The 18813-nt window shown below is 48.1% G+C and overlaps 1 protein-coding gene across 1 annotated transcript in view; it reads right to left on the minus strand.

Annotated features, from left to right (window-relative positions):
• PTCHD4 (patched domain containing 4) overlaps positions 1 to 18813 on the minus strand; it is a 154074-nt gene that overhangs the window by 52703 nt on the left and 82558 nt on the right. The window contains exon 2 of the mRNA XM_048501957.1: positions 14594 to 15074. Coding sequence (XP_048357914.1) covers positions 14594 to 15074 — 481 coding nt within the window. The remainder of the gene's footprint in view (positions 1 to 14593; positions 15075 to 18813) is intronic.

An 18813-nucleotide genomic window follows, 5' to 3' on the forward strand; every position in this document is an offset into this window, starting at 1 on the left:
GAATCGCTTCAACGGATTCCTGCTGCTTGCTAGATGGCGGTGGTCAAGCCCGCCTCCTCCATGACAGCGTTGCATCTGAGGCTTCGTAATCCAATAACGAAAACGGGTAGAGATCCGGACCACAGGCGCTCGATCCATAGATTAGCGCCCCAAACGACTTCCATGGAAGTCCCCATGGTCGCCGCCACGCCCCTCGCTCCAACGGAGTAAAGCGAAGACTCGTGCATGGATAATGAGGACGGGAAAGCATTTCACCAGCTGCAGGCCCGCTCTCCTGCCGGTTCCTCCAGATCCAGAAGGGAAAGGTCGGAGCCCTCTTTGGGGGCTACCGCATCTTCCGCAGTAACATCCAACCTCTCCATCGCAAGACAAGAGGTCCACTGCACAGGAATATAGATGAATTAGGTTTCCTGCCACAATGTAAGGAATTCCATAGAAGCAGAAATAAAAGGCTTTTTTGGGAGTAAAAGTCCATTTATTAAGACATCTTAGAAAGCTCAAGTACACGCAGTGGCAGGAATGGCACTTCCCGCCAGAAGCACAGGTTATAACACCATTCACCCCATCCCCCCTTCCTGCTTCCCATGGGAACGGAGTCTTCATCTCCCGCGCAAAGATAAAGTCTCCGCCGATGCATCTGGCCCATCGCCCGGGCTGTGGAATGCACTCAAGGTTACTTCACCATCAACACCATTGAATCCTTTACACTGGCCTGCAGCTGCGGCGAATGGCTCAGCCAGTAAGTGGCACCCCGGCACAAGGGAAGCCATCAGGCACTGGTCAGGCTGCTGCGCTGTGGGAGAGGCCGGGCATGGCGACCCGGCTGTTGCCCATCACACCCCCACATGATAACTTTTAGGTGCACCTACCCTTTTTTTAATGGATGATCCTACCTGGAGGGTGGCATACCTAATTTCTCCCAATCAATCTGCCTTTGCCACAGTAGTCCAAAGTAAAAGGGTTCAAAAGGCTATAGAAGAAGAAGAAGAACAAGAACAAGAAGAACAAGAAGAACAAGAAGAACAAGAAGAACAAGAAGAACAAGAAGAACAAGAAGAACAAGAAGAGGAGGAGGAGGAGTTTGGATTTATATTTCCTCCCTTTCTCTTCTGCAGGAGACTCAAAGGGGCTTACAATCTCCTTGCCCTTCCCCCCTTACAACAAACATCCTGTGAGGCAGGTGGGGCTGAGAGAGCTCCGAGAAGCTGTGACTAGCCCAAGGTCACCCAGCTGGCGTGTGTGGGAGTGTACAGGCTAATCTGAATTCCCCAGATAAGCCTCCACAGCTCAGGAGGCAGAGCTGGGAATCAAACCTGGTTCCTCCAGATTAGATACATGAGCTCTTAACCTCCTACGCCACTGCTGAATCCTCTTTGCCCACATACTATTTCTGTCAGCTGTAACAGGAGTTTACTAAATGGGTCTACAAAGGTGCAGTCTTATCCTTATATAGTATATTGGGATTCACACATCCCTTGATGACACATGGCAACTTGCATGTGTGGATGAGCCATCCCAGAATGAATGTCAGAGGCTGGACTGTCATTTCACTTCCCCCCAGGCGGAGGCTGCATGCCTCTTCAGCTGTGAGGCATGAAACGTTGCGCATCCAGTTAAGAAAGTCTGAACTATCCCGGAGAGTCAACCATTTAGGAATCTCAATTGTCACAGTAGTTCATTGAAAGGTGTGACAACTGAAGTTCAGTTCACTGCTGGACATTTCAGGTAAATGCTATCTAAAATATCTGGCTGACCAGTGATTGGGGGACAACTGTCCCATTTAAGATTGCAAAGGAAATTTTAGAAAGCCATAAAGAAATCCAGCAATGGCAACCCTACCTTGAATGAGGAGGAACTGCCAACTGTGGCTAGGGTTGCTCGCTCCAGTCCGGGAAATGCCCTCAGCAAGGCATAAATGGCACAAAGTCCATTGTCCAGAACAGCCGTTTTCTCCAGGGGGACCAACTCCATTGTCAGGAGATCATCAGTACATTCAAGAGATCTCCAGGTCACACTTGGAGGTTGGCAACCCCAGCTGTGATCCTTGAACAACCCTGAGTAGAGTTAGCTCCTTCCCAGACCACCACATTCAATAGATTTAGAAGGGGGTAATTTTGGTTATCAGATATATCTCAGCTCACTTTATCCCATACAGCAGGAGTGTCCAACTCTGGCACCTCAGATGTTCATGGACCACGATTCCCAATTGGCCATGCTGGCAGGCCATGAACATCTGGGGCACCAGAGTTGGGCACCCCTGCCATACAGGATGGCTCTCATCAGACAAAATGGCCAGTATCCCAAAAAGTGGGTCTCATGGGTGCCAAAAGACCCTTTCCTGCTCGTAGGAGCTCCTGAGAGCTCCCCCAGCAAAGTCCTCTCTCTCTCTCTCGCCCCTGCCTGAATTCCACACAGACCGCAGAAGCCTGGCTCTTTCATCCACTTGAAAGCCTTTGCAGCTCACAATTCATAATCGTCCTCGTAATACATGGAAAGCAAGACGTGACATGGTGATTAATGGAAGCCCGGTGGCTCCCCTGGCAACAGTCCATGGCAGATCAGCAAAATTAAGTTGGAATCCTCCTGAAGCTCTCTGCCGGTGCAGCACAGCAGGGCATTATCGCAGTCGAAAGAGCACCCTTATATTGGAAGGGGGGGGGAATACAGGAGGAAGTTCCCCCCTTCCCCAATAGCAAAAATAGTTTGATGTTGCAGAGCTCTAGGGCTGTGTATCTAGTTCAGAACTGTGACAGTGTGCGTCCACTGAAGTCTGGATCTAGGTGCACAGGGCTGGCTCCAAATTAGGACTTAAAGATATTCTGGAATTAAAATGGACCTCTGGACTACAAAGATCGATTCCCCTGTCGATAGGGATGCCAGCCTCCAGGGGGGACCTGGGAATCCCAAGAATTATGACTCATGTTCAGACTACAGAGATCAGTTTCCCTTTGGAGGGTGGACTCTACGGCATTGTGCTCCATTGAGGTTTCCGTCCTCCACAGGCGCCAGCCCCAAATCACCTGGAGTTCCACAACCAGAATTTGGCAATCCTACCCCACATACCCTTGCTAGAAGCCTGAGGCTGTGGGAAGGGGGGGGGGGCTGAGGACCCCAACTGGAGGGAATGGCTGCTTCGGAGGGGGGGATTGTATGGCATTATACGCTGTTGATTTCCCTGCACTCCCCAAGTGTCGCTCTCCCTAGTCTTCATCTCCAGGAGTTTCCCAACCAGGAGCTGCCAACCCTACTTCAGATCTTCCTCCCAGTGATGATGATGAAGAAGAAGAAGAAAAAGATGAGGATAAGGAAGAGTTTGGATTTATATCCCCCCTTTCTCTCCTGTAAGGAGACTCAAGGGGGCTTACAATCTCCTTTCCCTTCCTGCACCCAATAAATACCCTGTGAGGTGGGTAGGGCTGAGAGAGCTCTGAAGAACTGTGACTAGGGCAAGGTCACCCAGCTGGCATGTGTTGAAGTCTGGTTCACCAGATAAGCCTCCACAGCTCAAGTGGCAGAGCAGGGAATCAAACCCAGTTCTCCAGATTAGAGTGCACCTGCTCTTAACCACTACACCATGGTAGCTCTCATGGTGTGACTGGGCTCCAATCCAGCAGATGAATGCTGCTACCCTCTGAAACAACCCCTTGGCTAAAATTCTCCAGCACAGACTTTGCTTTTTCACCGCTGTGGCACACTCAGTCGGCATTTTCATTGAGCTGTCCACTACAACCCCAATACCTTGGCATATATGTAAAGTTAGGATATTTTCCTAGAGATCTTCAAGCAGAGACTGAACAGTCAGCCACCTGGGATCTTTGCACACCCTGAGAAGGAGAGGAGGAGAAGGTCCTTCCAAACACTATAACTCTACCTAGGACTAAAGGGTTTTTTTAATTGTGAGAAAATCACTAGGCATCACTGGTACAAATTATTCAAAGCGGATCTCAAAGCTGCGGATATATATTACTACACTAGAGAAGATATTAAGCCACACATTTGTAAGCAGAAGGCTGATGGAAGACGCTGTCAAGGAATGCTGCAAAACTGATAGCATTTGGAAAGGTTCCTAGCCAAATTTGGCACTCTCCTATTAGAGATGATGTACGTATACCTCAAGCTCATCCCTGCCACAAAAGATGTTCCTTTCAATCTAAATGTGCTCAGCTTTAATGGGATGTGCACTGGTGCATTTTTAATGCAAGGGACAGCAGCCTCCATACATTACACCAGCCCCAACATAGTACAAATCTGGGACAGCTCCTTAAATAATACAGATCAGCCAAGAAACTGAATCTGCCTGGGGGGTAGGGGGAAGCAAGAATAGAACCCCATAAACATCCAAGATAATATGTGTGGGGAGAGAGATGTGCCCACACAGCAAAGTTCTCTGGCCTGGCAAACAGAATACAAAATAGTATTTTGATTATTGTGAAAACTAAACCATAAATGAAATCAGAGGTGTTTAATCTCTACTGTGTCAGCTGTATGGATGTTTCTGAGGTTTTCAACCGGGAAATTTGCACATAAAGATTTGCGTTTCCAGAGATGAAATACCGGGGTGGATCCTACCACCTCCCTAAGCAAAGCCCTCTGTGAGGGACAGAGCCAAGTCTACCTCCTTTCTCAACATCTGCCAATCCCTGGGGGAGACTGGAGAGGAAGCCGGTAACAGCCAATCAAAGCTGTTCAATCCTTGGGCGAGGGAGGAACAGTGCGGGGCGGGGGGAGAGCAGCCATAAATCAACAGAATTAGCAATTAAACTTAGTGGATGGGGAGGGACAGCAGAGACCAGACCAGTTATGTTGACACTGCAAATGTAGGAAATAAGCATTTTTTCCCTCAAGGTTTTCCCGCTCCCCTTTTTTGTGAGCATTAATATAACAGGTTCTTTTATATCAGATGGATAGATACAATCTGTTTTGTTGTGTACGTAAGGTCATGAGGATCAGTGCCAACTGGGCACTAGTTTTCACAGAGCTGCTGCTTCTTTTAATGGTTCCTGGGATAATATATGGATATTTATATGATAATTTATTATTTTGATTGTTTACCACCTCAAGTAGACCCTTGGAGAGGGGCACCAAAAATCTCCTAAATAAATAAATAATACGAAAAGTTGATCCTCGTGGAAAACAGCATCTTAAAATATGGATTTTAAAAAAGAAACCCAGAAGAAACCCGTTGCAAAGATAAGAGGTTCCTGTCAACACCTATTAATGGATCTTTCCTATAAAAGTCATTCTGATACAATGATTTCCACCGCTCAGAGACCTTCGAGGATGGAGCGGTATACGAAATTGAATAAATTATTATTATTATTGACAAAAACAACAAACATATTGTACCACAACCGCCAGATCACTGGTTGGTGTTGTCTTTCTATCCCAGTGGTGGCGAACCTATGGCACGGGTGCCAGAGGTGGCACTCGGAGCCCTCTCTGTGGGCACACACAGAGTTCATCATCGGGGTGTGTGTAGAAAATCACCCCCCACACACACACACATGTAGGCTGGCCTGGGCCACTGGGCATGATGTGTAGGTAACCCTGTTAAGTACTGTTAAGCCCCACTGATTTTCATGGGAAGAACTAAAGCGCAATCCTTTACCTGGGAGTAAGCTCGGTTGCTGGCAATGGGGCTTGATTCTGAGTAAACCCTCCTAAGATCGTGATTCACCCATTCAAAGTGTTGCACGGTTGCTTCAAAGCAAAGCCACTGACTACCACCAAGCTTACTCCCGAGTAACGCGTGCCTCAGAGCCAACCGTTTTTCCTAAACTAAAACCTCAGTATTCAGGTTAAATTGCTGTGTTGGCACTTTGCGATAAATAAGTGGGTTTTGGATTGCAGTTTGGGCACTCGGTCTCGAAAAGGTTCACCATCACTGTTCTATCCGCTTCGAGTTCCACCCGGGAACTTAGGAAGACGTGATGTATCGGCGTAAAATGTTTGCAGAGCCGAGTAGAGCAGCTTTCTGCATTTGGCAGACAGTGATTTTATTGATGTTAAGTTGTTGCAAGTACTGTCCCAGGGATTTTGGGATTATTATTATTATATTGATACAAAAACAGTTATACACAGCAAACAAGATCAATATGCTGGATTTTGTATTACATCACATGTCGGACACTTCCCAAGCATCTAGGACTGTGTGATGTATCAGCGAATAATGCGTGCAGAGCCGAGTAGGGTGGCCTTTTGCAGCTGACATATGGTGATTTTGTCAGCGCTGATTGTTTTTAAGTGTCGTCCAAGGTCTTTAGGCACTGCACCCAGTGTGCCGATCACCACTGGGACCACCTTTACTGGTTTGTGACAGAGTCTTTGTAGTTCAATCCTTAAATCCTCGTATCGTGTAAGTTTTTCCAGTTGCTTCTCATCAATTCTGCTGTCACCAGGAATTGCAACATCGACTATCCACACTTTCTTTTTTTCTACAATCGTGAGGTCAGGAGTATTGTGTTTTAAAACTTTGTCAGTCTGAATTCGGAAGTCCCAGAGTAGTTTTACGTGTTTATTTTCAGTGACCTTTTCAGGTTTGTGATTCTACCAGTTCTTTGTCACAGGGAGATAGTAGTTGTGGCACAAGTTCCAGTGAATCATCTGAGCAACAGTATTATGCCTCTGCTTGTAGTCCGTCTGAGCGATCTTCTTGCAGCAGATAAGTATGTGATCTATTGTTTCGTCTGCTTCCTTGCAGAGGAATAACCCCCAAAGGGCACTGCCTTGGAGTGGTGGTGGGGCTTGTGTGCTCCAATGAGTCAGAGGGCTGTGCTGGAGGGCCACCCAAACCAGAGAGGCCTCTGATGAGGAGCCAGACTAAATGTGCCCCAAACCCAAAACCATGGTGAAGACAAGAAAAAGAAACTTTATACCGGATCGGTGGTCGCCCAGGTCAACAAGGACCGTGTCTAGTGCTGGAGTCCCTGGGCACTTGGTGGGAAATGGGCTACAATCTTCAGCTGAGCAACCAGGGCTGGAGGCTGCAGGGCCACTGGAAGTACCGAACAAACTCGTGTGCAGAGAATAGAGAAATTATGACTTGCTACTGCAAATCAAACCCATCGAAAAGAGGATACCTCAAATGAATGTACCAATTCTGGAAAGAAATTCACCCAAACACAGAAATTACTGAGCAAAGACTTGCTGATCAAAGAAGATACATTGAAAGGAACAAGATTTTTAGTGCACTAGAGCTAGCAGAAATCCAGCAGAAAGCACAAGACAATGGTACTGAAAACATACCAAGCAACACTCAAAGAAATTCAACAAAATTGGCAACAATTCAAGGACTGCAAGAGACAGAAGATGGAGGAAGAAACAACAATAATCACACCTCCAAAGGAGCCAACCCAAACAACCCGAAGTTCCCAATTGACAGAAAAGCAAGAAGAACTGATGCAGAAGATCCTGGAGCACATGAACAATGCAAACGAACGTACAAGATTGCCACCATTGAAGATTGTTCCAAGGAAGGATCTGCTCAATTCGAACAAGGTCACTGCTGGAATCCAAACAATGTCACTGCTTGAAACAAACCAGCTTATGTACAGCACTGCAGTAGTGATTACTAAAGAGCTAGGGGTAAAGATTCATCACCCAGAAAGAAGGATGAAAATAGGTACTCCAAAGTGGAAAATCAAACTGGAAAGAAAAATCAGCAAACTACGATTGGATGCCAGCAAACTGAAAAGCATGAAGGAGAAGAAACTGAAAAATGACAAAATCAAGGCAGACCTAATTAAGAGGTACCACCTGGACAAGAGGAAACTCAATGAGGCAATGGAGGTTATCAAACAACTACTAGTGGCAGTTTCAAAGAAGATTGCAAGATTCGAAGCAAGGGTTGCTCAGTTCAAACAGAATCAACTTTTCTACTCCAACCAGAAACGATTCTACCAGAGTGTAAGTGGAGTTGTGAAACGAAATACAGAAGAGCCAGACAGAGAACAAACGATCGCGTTCTGGAGAAACATTTGGGACAGCCCAAAGAACTACAACCAAAATGCAAATTGGGCCAAAGATGTGGAGGCTGAACTGAGCAGCAACAACATGGACAACCTGGTAATAACAACTAAAATGGTTGGAAAACGAGCAAAAAAAGTGAAGAAGTGGACTGCCCCAGGCAGTGATGAACTACATGGATTTTGGCTGAAGAAACTGACCAACTTGCATGAAGGAATTGCTCAACAGTTGAATCAAGTGCTGCAAACAGGCCAACTTGAAGAATGGATGACAACAGGGAAAACGTTTCTGATAATGAAAGAGCAAGAAAAGGGGAGCAATCCCTAGTAATTACAGGCACTCACTTGCCTACCAACAACCTTTAAGCTGCTTACTGGCATATTAGTTGATGCAATACAAGACCACCTGGAAGGAAAGAACTTGCTGCCCCCTAACCAAAAAGGAAACAAACGAAACAGTAGGGGAACAAAAGACCAACTGCTCATAGATAAAATGATCCTTGAGAATTGCAAAAGAAGGAAAACCAACTTGCATGTAGCTTGGATTGATTACAGGAAAGCATTCGACTCACTGCCACACAGCTAGATACTACATTGCCTGGAGATGATTGGAGTCAGTGAAAACATCAAGAAATGGGCTCAAAAGAATGCAATGCACACTTGGAAAAGCAGAATTAATGAAGATCAATGGAGCAGGAATAGGGAAGTCCCAACATCCGAAAGAGGAATATTCCAAGGGAGACTCTTCCCTGTCCTCCATCTATTCTTCATCACTGGCAATGATTCCCGCTCTCTCTGTAATTCTGAAGAAAACATGTCAAGGATATCAGACAGTAAGAAACTCACCAAAAATGTCACACCTTCTATACATGGATGACCTAAAGCTCTATGGAAAATCAAAAGCAGAGATTGAGTCACTACTGAACACAGTGAGAGTCTTTAGCACTGACATTGCAATGGATTTTGGACTCGACAAGTGTGCAACTTTGAAACTCAATAAAGGTAAACGAAACATGCGAAGGCGTGAATATGCCAAATGCCATAGAAATAAAGAGCTTACCAGTGAATGAAAGTTACAAATGCTTGGGGATACTGCAAGCAGAGAACATCAAGCATGCAGAAGTCAAAGGCGCAATTAGGAAGGAATATCTCAGAAGGGTAAGAATTTTTTTGAAATCAAAGCTAAATGGAGGAAATTCAATAAAGGCAACTCATACTTGGACAGTGCCTGTAGTACACTACATTACTGGCATAATTAACTGGACACAATTGGACACCCTGGAATTGAAGAGAAAAACAAGGAAAATTATGACCATAAATCGAGAACTGCACCCAAGAAGTGATGTAGACAGACTCTACCTAGCAAGGTCAGAAGGAGGAAGAGGGCTGCTCCAAGTCAAGCAATCAGTAGAGGAAGAGAAAAGAAATACATCCAAGAAAGTCAAGAGCCAGCATTGAAAGAAATCCACAAGGCTGAGATGCTGAAAGCCAAAGAATCAAAAGAAGAGTATAGAGTCCAACAGTTTACAACACAAAAGGAGCAGTGGCTAAAGAAGCCACTCCATGGGCAGTACTTTAAGAACACTGAAGGTAAGGTCGACAGCAAGAAAACATGGGAGTGGCTCAGAAGGGGAACTCTAAAGGAGGAAACTGAAGGCCTGATTTTTGCTGCCCAGGAGCAAGCGTTATGGGCAAATGCAATAAAGACACAAATTGAAAAGTCCTACAGTGTCCCAAAGTGACGCCTCTGCAAAGAGAATAATGAAACCATGGAGCACATCATCTGCTGTTGCAAGAAAATAGCCCAAACTGACTATCTCGAACATCACAATAAGCTAGCAGCAATAGTGCACTGGAACCTTTGCAAAAAATACCGCCTGCCCTGTAGCAAGACCTGATACAAGGACAAGCCAGAGAAGACCACAGAAAATGAAGAAGCAAAAATACTCTTGGACTTTAGAATACAGACAGACAAACATCTGGCACATAACACCCCAGACATAACAGTGGTAGAAAAACAACATGTTTGGATCATACTGTGTTTCCCCGAAAATAAGACCGTGTCTTATATTAATTTTTGCTCCCCAAGATGTGCTATGTCTTATTTTCAGGGGATGTCCTATTTTTCCGCTCCACAGCTGCATGCTCTGGTGTTCTGTTCGACGGGCATTCTTCCAAACAAAAACTTTGCTACGACTTACTTTCGAGGGATGATATTTAGCACTTCAGCAAAACTTCTACTACGTCTTATTCTCAGGGGATGTCTTATTTTTGGGGAAACAAAATAGATGTTGCAGTGCCAGTTGACAACAGGGTAGAGGACAAAGAGCTGGAAAAGATCACGAAATACAAGGACCTACAAATTGAAGTCGAATGGTTGTGGTGAAAAAGAACAACAGTAATCCCAATAGTAGTCGGTGCTCTAGGAGAAATCCCAAGAAACCTTGAAAAGCACCTGAAAAGCCTAAATTTGGACAGAACATCAGTCCACATGCTGCAGAAAGCAGCACTTCTAGGAACTGCGCACATTCTACGCAAATACCTCTAATATCCTAGGTCCTTGGGAAGGACTTGATATTCAGAGATGAATTCCAGACACCTGTGCTGTGTTGTTATGTGTACTAACAACTTTAACAACAACAACAACAACAACTTAACAACAATATTAATGAACCTGGCTGTGGCCAGTTAACAGCGCTGGTACTCACTGAAAAAGGAAACTATGAATCCCTGATTTTAGCTGCTCAGAGAGCAAGCTTCATCAGAACAAATTCGGATCAAGGCCAAAATAAAAAAAATCCTCCAGAATTGATGCAAAAAATGAAGATTGTGCAAAGAAGCTGATGAAACTGTAGATCATGTCCTCAGCTGCTGCCAAAGATTGCCCAGACTGAGGAACAGAGACACAACTCAGTGGGCCAAGATGATCCCACTTTCAAGGAATTTATGCAAGAATTACAACATAAGAACAGCTAAGAACTGAGGTGGGAACATTGTCCCACAGAAAGTAATGGAAAAAGAGAAGGTCAAGATCGCTGTGGGACTTTTCGAATCCAAAGCGGACAAAGTGTTATGAAGAAGCACACTACACCAGACATCACCGTGATTGAGGACTCCAGAAAGTGAGCATCATACGACATAAGCAGTCCCCGAAGTGACAGCAGGGTCATTGAAAGAAAAGAACCACGAGAAGGTCACTAGATACTGCGATTTGAAAAGTGAGCTTCAGCGTCTATGGCACAAACCAGCTGAGGTCGTCCCCAGTGGTAATCGGCATGCTGGGTGCCATCCCAAAAACACTAGGGCAGCACTTGAAACATCTTCGAATTAACATCTGTCAAATTCAGAAGGAAGCCCTGCTGGGATCCGCACGAATACTACGCCGATACATTACAACTTCCTAGGCCTCTGGGTGTGGCTCGAATTGTAATGAAGGCCAACAACCAGCTAAAGATCTGGCAGCTGTGAAATCTACAACAACAACAACAACAACAACTAGCCCAATTTGGCGAGGGGGGATATTACATGAGACACAAACCTTTATTCTAAAATGGACATGGATTCCAATTAGGGTTTCCAACCTCGGGGGGTGGGAATCTACAGCTATTACAACTAATCTTCAGATAGGTTCACCTGGAGCAAGTGGCTGTTCTGGAAGATGAAGGTGGCATTATAGTCCACTGAAGTTTCCCAAACTCGCCCCTCCAGCCTCCCCCCCCCCCAAATATCCAGGTACTTCCCAATCCAGAGCAGGCAACTGCCATCCCAAGACGAAATATAAAGGCAGCTTTGATAAAGATGGCTCTTTTGAAGCCAACCTGGGCCCAGTGCTTTATTGGCAGCACCCAAAAGCCAAGGACAACCAGACCACGTAGTTTGATTTAAATTCACATTAACTGGTGGCCATTAGGTAGGTAAGCAAAACATAATTACAGTATAATCACCTTGCAATTGGAAGGTAATGACAGTGCAGTTTCAGCCACGTATTGTAAAGTGGAGAGCAAGAGGCAGAACACAGCTCTAATTAAGATGAATCAAGACCTTGGTTTTTGGCTAACTTTCATTGCTCCGCATCTCCCACACGTCCCAAATGTCTGGCTATCTCTCTGAACTTCCTGTCGCTTGATGTGTCACTTTCCTCCTCAAATGTGGATTGAAGGAATGGCAACCTGGCCCTCCACCTGGCAGTCCCTCTTCCACCAATCAGAATTTTCACAGATTTTCTCCTTCCTCCTGCACATGGAACTCTGCACATGGCACATGGTTCTCCTTACTCGCTTGTCTCCTATCTGCATGCCCTGAGTCCTTTCCCCCTGATCAGAGCCCCACTCATGCGCCACCTTCGATGGCTAAATGTCAGTTGTAATTCAGGGAAATCCCCAGGCTCCACCTGGAGCTAGTGACATACTGCCCACAGGGACAAGTGGGTCAAATGACTTCAGGCGCAATGGCCAAGGGGTGCCCCCTCCCACCCGCACCAACCCGGCTTGGAAGAGCTGGGTTAGCGTGGGGGAGGAGACTAAAGACAGAGCCAGCCTGCTGCCAAAAGCCGGCCTGCTTCCATGGTGCCTGTCCGAGCCGCCTCCTTCCCTGCCCAGGCCCTTGGGGGCGGAGCTTGGGAGTGCTGCCATCCTGCTGCCATTGTGGTACCCGTCCTAGCCGCCCTCGCCCCGCCCCCTAGCACAGGCAGGTGCCCAGAGCAGGTGTTTCCCCGGGTGCCATTTTCCCCAATTAGATTTTTATTGTTGTACACCGCCCAGAGCCCCTCGGGGATAGGGCGGTATAAAAATCTAATTAATAAATAAATAAGTAAGTAAGTAAGTAAGTAAGTAAGTAAGTAAGTAAGTAAGTAAGTAAGTAAGTAAGTAAGTAAGTAAGCAAGCCTCTGCCTGGAGGCTGGGAACCCTCGCTGGCCACTCACCCCCTTTCCAAAGCCAGGCAAGGCTCACTGAAGGAATTTCAGCCTTGGGATGATTTCGCACACAACTTCTGTTTTAATTGGAATGATTAATTGGTTTCATTTAAAAAAAAACCCAAACACTAACCCAATCGATTCCACTGTAGTACAAAGAGCAACGGCATCTGCAGTTCAGCTAAAAAACTTGCCATCACATCACACCCTTGAGCAAATATTCCAGCACATTTTTTAACTTCAGAAACTAACTGTGAGAGCCTGTAAATGTAGGCTTTCCTGGGAGTAGATCCATCACATGGCTTTGCGCAGGGTCCACTTTAACTGCACAGTCCTCAACTGATCTATTCATCAGGGCTTCCTTCCTGCTCAGAAGGCTGCGATCCTGGGCAGATGTACTTTCAAACATGGTCCTACTGAGCACGCTACTTAGAGGTCAGCTTACTCAAAATCAGACCGCAAAGAAAGTAGGTCCCTTTCTACACCAGTGGTTCTCAACCTGGGGGTCGAATGACCCTTTCACAGGGGTTGCCTAAGACTCTCTGCATCAGTGTTCTCCATCTATAAAATGGATAAATGTTAGGGTTGTGGGTCCCCACAGCATGAGGAGCTGTATTAGGAAGGTTGAGAACCACTGTTCTATACAGAGAGACTGGCCACTGAACACAGAGGGTGTTAATCTCCTCCCCAAATGAGACTCCCTTTGCCCTTCTTCTGGCACTGTGGACTCCTGTCACAGCACAGCTGGCACAACAGCCGCCACAGAACTGCCACCGTCCTCTGTTACTCACACGGTGGAGATCCTTGCGCCGTGGGACAACGATTCTGAAAATCTACCGAGCCAATTAAATCTCCAGTGTCCAATTGGAAGTGTTCCTGGACAATCCCCCCACCTTGCCAGACCCCCTTTCTAAAAACATTTGGTGCACACCAGGGAAGTGGCTTGGGGGTGCCACAGCAGCAGTGCCATACCAGGGCTAAATTGCACCTGGGGGCACGGCTGCCTCCTCATGCCCCGCCTGGCTCCCCATGCTCCCCTGCCCTACTCATGGGAGCCAGCAGGGAGGCCGGGGAACAGCGGGGCTCGTTGGCATGCGCCTGGAGACAGGGGATGCCCCATGGCCTCATTAGTGGTACACCACAGCATCCACAGGAACCATGCTGGAAACACCCTTCATGTCTGCAAATCCTTTCACTTCTGTGTAAGCAGAGCAATAAAATTCATTACAGAAGGTGCTGGAAAGATCTTTCCTTTACAACCCCCCCCCGCACACAGCAAAACCAGGCCAGCTTTCTTTGTCCTTTCCACTAATCCTCCATCAAAGTCAGCCCAGCAGCCATTCGTTTTCTCTGCTGAGCCAACTAGTTTTCAATAACAACCTCTCCTTCATTTTGTCAGGGGGATCAATATCAGCCCTGTTCTCTCATACTGGCTGAGGCCCTGACACAGTCATTTCACCCTTCTGGGTTTGGTTTTGGCAAATATATGCACAACACACACATGTATGTGTGTACACACGCACACACACATATATACATGCACATGCACATATATATATATATAGGAAGGAAGAAGATAAGACAGTAAGACGAAGGAAGAAGGTAAGACGAAATGTCAAAAGCAAACCCCAGCCGGCATCTTTGGAGTTCAGGACACCACTGACAATACTGTCATTAAGCCTCTGCTAATCCCATCATTATGAAGATAAATAATTACCCATTGCGAAGAAAGGGATTCCCAAGAGCGTCGAGTTGTATTTCCCGTCAGTGATGAAAAAGATCCCGGCTGCTGTGACGCTGGAGATGCAGACGGTGAGGACGCCCAGGAGGCCCAGGAAGGGCTTGCTGCGGAGGCAGTCTTTCATGGAGCTGGACAGGATGGCCGTGGTCAGGATCAGCACGAGGCTGACCAAGATCTTGCCCCGGGCCAGGAAGCTCGTCTTGTGGAAGTCCCTCCACAGGCTGAAAGAGGCCAGGGCAGACAGCTGCAAATCCTGGTAGCTGAACTGCAGCTTGTGCATCAGTTTGCAAAACTCGTTCTCCCATTTCTCGCCGATGAGGTCCTGGGCGGCCGAGTGGTAGGTCTGGAGGTAGTAGGTAATCTGGATGGCTCGGGCAGACTTCACCCGCTGGTCCTTACTGTTGGGGACTTCCAGCACTCCACCGAGCTGGTGGCCGATGAAAGTGATCCGCCCATCCTTGGGGAAAGAAAACCCATCCTGAATTATTCGCTTACCCGAAGGCAGGGTGCCAGCCCCCCCCCCACCTCTGAAGGCATGCATAAGACAGATGGGAGGAAGACCTCCAGAAGATGAACCGTTGGAAATGCAGCCTCCACGTTCCCACATGAGCTCATGAGGGGGGGGGGGCGGCGTTTCACAGAGTGGACACCTGCATGCAGGGATTTGGGGGGGGGGGGAATTTGGAACCTGCCCCTTCCCTCTGTGTAGTTTTGCATGCACAAGGATTCCATTCCTCCAACCATCCTTTTAGTGTAGCAATCTCCAAGGGGGTGCCGAGGGGCACCATGATGCCCGTCAGTTGGTTTCCTTGTGCCCATTTGCTTCTTCTCCAAAACATCTCTTCCTCTGAACCTACAGTAATTTTTGGCATCCCCTCCCCCATTTCCCTGGCGAAAGAAGTGCTTCAGAAGAGCCCAGAAAAGGTGATGGTTGTGTCTGCAGAGAGCAGCCATTTGGGAACAGCTGCCCCGTTCACAAAAGGGTGCTTGCCTGCCTTGGAACCTCCCAACGTTTTGGGTCTGGTCAGCCATTGTGGGTTTCTGATTCTGAATAAGTGAGTAGGTGGCACTTCAGGTCAACATTAACAGAGTATACTTATAAAAAGGGCGGCCAGCTCTGGGTGGGGACAATCGTGGAGACTTCAGCCTCAAGCCTGGCGTCAGGCAGGGTTTGAGGAGAAGAGAGACCTCAGTGGGACATAATGACATGGACTCCATAACAGTTGTTTGCTCCAGGGGACTGATCTTGATCATCTGGAGAAAAGTTGTAATTTTGGGACAGTTCCAAGCACCACCTGGAGGCTGGCAGCCCTACCTGCAGAAGGTTTCAGGGCTGGTGCCAGCTGTTTTACGAAGGGGATGGGAGTCTCACAGAAGACACCGTCACTCCCTTCCTCCTTCTCAGCCATTCATTTTGGCCCTGATCCCCACCCAGAGGGAGAGAGGGCATCTGAGCAAAGAACTGGTGTAGCAAGGGGACATAAGGGGGCTAGAGCCCAAAGCGCCATGTCCGGGGGGGGGCGCACTGATCCCCAAACCTCCAGGCGTTTCCCAGTCCAGAGTTGACACGCCCACTCTCACTCATTTGCTAGACCGGCCAGCAGGCAGCCGCGGTGGCAGGGGACGTCGCTGGGCCTGTCTAAGGGTTCTGGCATTTGAAGACGGCCGTGATGCCAGGCTCCCTCGTTACGCCTCATGTTGACAGCTTTCTTTAAAAACATACAAAGAATTTTCTGCATCAGTTCTACTGCAGTAGACATTTAGACTGTGGATTTACAAGAGAGGATGGTTGCTTCTGAAGTAGCTGTCATGAATAGTCAAACGCACCTTTCCATATGGATGGGCACCAAAGCAAATTTAACTGCTCACGCAACTGGACGTGGATATTTTTGACCAGGAGCTACTGCAGGGTAGCCAGCTCCAGGTGGAGAAATTCCTAGAGATGTTGAGGGGGGCGGGGCATGGACCTAACTGGGGTACAAAGCTATAAAGTCCTCCCTCCAAAGCAGCCATTTTCTCCAGGAAAACTGCTTTATGATCAGTTGTAATTCTGGGAGTTCTCCAGACCCCAATAGGACACGGACAGCCCTACATATATCCTAATTGAAACTCCCCCCCCCCACCAGTGGTGTACGGGGCCTAAATGGAGCCGAGGGACATGACTGGCTTCCTGGCTCCCCGTGCCCCACTTGCAGGAGCTAGAAGGAGGCTGGGGGGGGGGTCTGGGCCCTGGGGGCAGCTTGGATGGGTGCTGCGACACCCGTCCGCCTGGGCCACCCGCTGCCAAGCCCTGTCCCCCTGCCGGCTTCTGCCCTCCCCAGGCTCAGCCTGCTTAGAGATCATGATAGCGGAGCCAGAAGAGAATCCCACTCCTGGATTATGTTCGAACTAAAAGATTAGTAATTTTGTTTTGTTTTTGTATTTAGCTAGGTAGAAACTGACTGTATTAGGTAGAAAATAGGATTTGTAAGTTTTCCTGTATTTGTAGCTGTATGGAACCTCCTTGGCCCAAGGCAGAGAGCCATTTCTGCTCCACCTGGGCCCACCTTATTCACGTGTAAAGTTTGCCGACACACGCGGACAAAAGGAGACCTCAGTTGAAGCGCCTCGCCCTGCCTAATCCTGTCAGCAGGCAGATAAGGAAGCTCTTGTCATCACCCTCTGTTTCCTGACCCCGGACACCTGGGGAAACCTTTGTATCTTCCCGCCAGTGGACACGTCATCGCCTCGCCCTACTCTGGCGTGAAACTCGAGAAGGGGATGCCTATCGGACCCTGATTGGTTCCTGCATGTTGCAGATGTATGATTGGTTACTTTGAATTGTGTTAATGAATGGTGGTGGGCTGTCTTGTATTCTCCCGGGCTCCCGACCGGAGGAAATGTATTTAAGACGTTGTAAGGCTGCTAGGCAACAGAGTTGTTGTGTGGAACCGAGGTGCTGACACCTAGGTCAGCATCTCAATAAATCACTCTTTATCTATCCGAGCCGTGTCGGGTCTTACTTGGGGTCCTGGGCGCTGCCGAGAGCGGGAATACTTCTGAGTAAGGAAAGTGTTACCTGAGCAGCGCGGTAACAGTTGGGGGCTCGTCCGGGATTCCCTGAACCTACGGGGGAACCAATATTGCTCTCGAGGAACCGACCCGACCGGCAAAGCGTAATTCCGAGGGACGGCCGTGGGCGCATTGGTTCGGAGTTCGGAGATCTCGCTTGCTCGGAGGTTGTGGACACCCTCTGCAGGACAAGTGAGACGGATCTTCGAAGGGAGAAGGGATGGGAGCTCCCAGAGAGTGGGAGAGAGAGAGAGAATTCCGTGTTAGCCACAAAGAAGGAACGGAGGACCTCGGCGTTAAGGGGTTAGTCCGGGGAGGACAAGAAAGAACCCAGGCCAGGTTTAAACCCAACGTGTCCTTAGGCGCAGGAATTTTGGCAAAGGGGTTTTAGGTCCAGGACGGGAACAGAAGCCCAGGTCAGAGATCAGTAGGCAGAGTTGATCAGAAATGGGAGCTTGTGGGTCTGAGGATGGAAGCCCCAAATCTTCCCCAGAATCCACCCCGTTGGCTTGCATCCTGTATAACTGGGATAAGCTCAGTCGCAAGCCCCCGGTGTCTAAGAAAAGGTTGGAGTCGTGGTGCAAAGGCGAATGGACCAACTACAGTTTGTCCGCCGGTTCTTGGGCGGTAACGGGCTCGTTTAGTTGGCCAGTCCTCCAGAATTTGTATCAGGTCTTAAGGAGTGCTGGGTTAAAGAAGCAGGCTAAGACCCTGGAGAGGACCTTCATGGAGGTTTACAGAAACCCCAAGAGTTATGCCTGCGTTCAGGGAACCAAGATTATGCTGGTGGTGGAGCCAGGCGCCCACCGGGAGTCAATAGTTTCGCGGGCTGCCCCTGTGGATATCCTACCCCCTCCCCCACATGATCTGTTAGATTTCCCAGTGGCGCAAGCATGGCCTCAACACTCACCGAGTGTTGCTAGAAACGGAAGCCCTCCAGCCCTTGGACAGCAGGCTGCCGTTTCCCTAAGTGCGGCTGACAGCGGGGCTCCGCGGGTGGTGCCCTCCGCCCCTCCTCAGATGGGGGATGGCCCCTCCTCTTCTGGCTTCACAGCTCGTGAGACTCAACCTTCCCTCAGAAGGGAGTCCGGCCCCTCGTCCCCAAGTCGGGATTCAGGCTCCTCCGGAACTTCCCCCCACGGAAC

This window comes from Sphaerodactylus townsendi, linkage group LG01, assembly GCF_021028975.2.
Source record: "Sphaerodactylus townsendi isolate TG3544 linkage group LG01, MPM_Stown_v2.3, whole genome shotgun sequence".
Taxonomy (NCBI): Eukaryota; Metazoa; Chordata; class Lepidosauria; order Squamata; family Sphaerodactylidae; genus Sphaerodactylus; species Sphaerodactylus townsendi.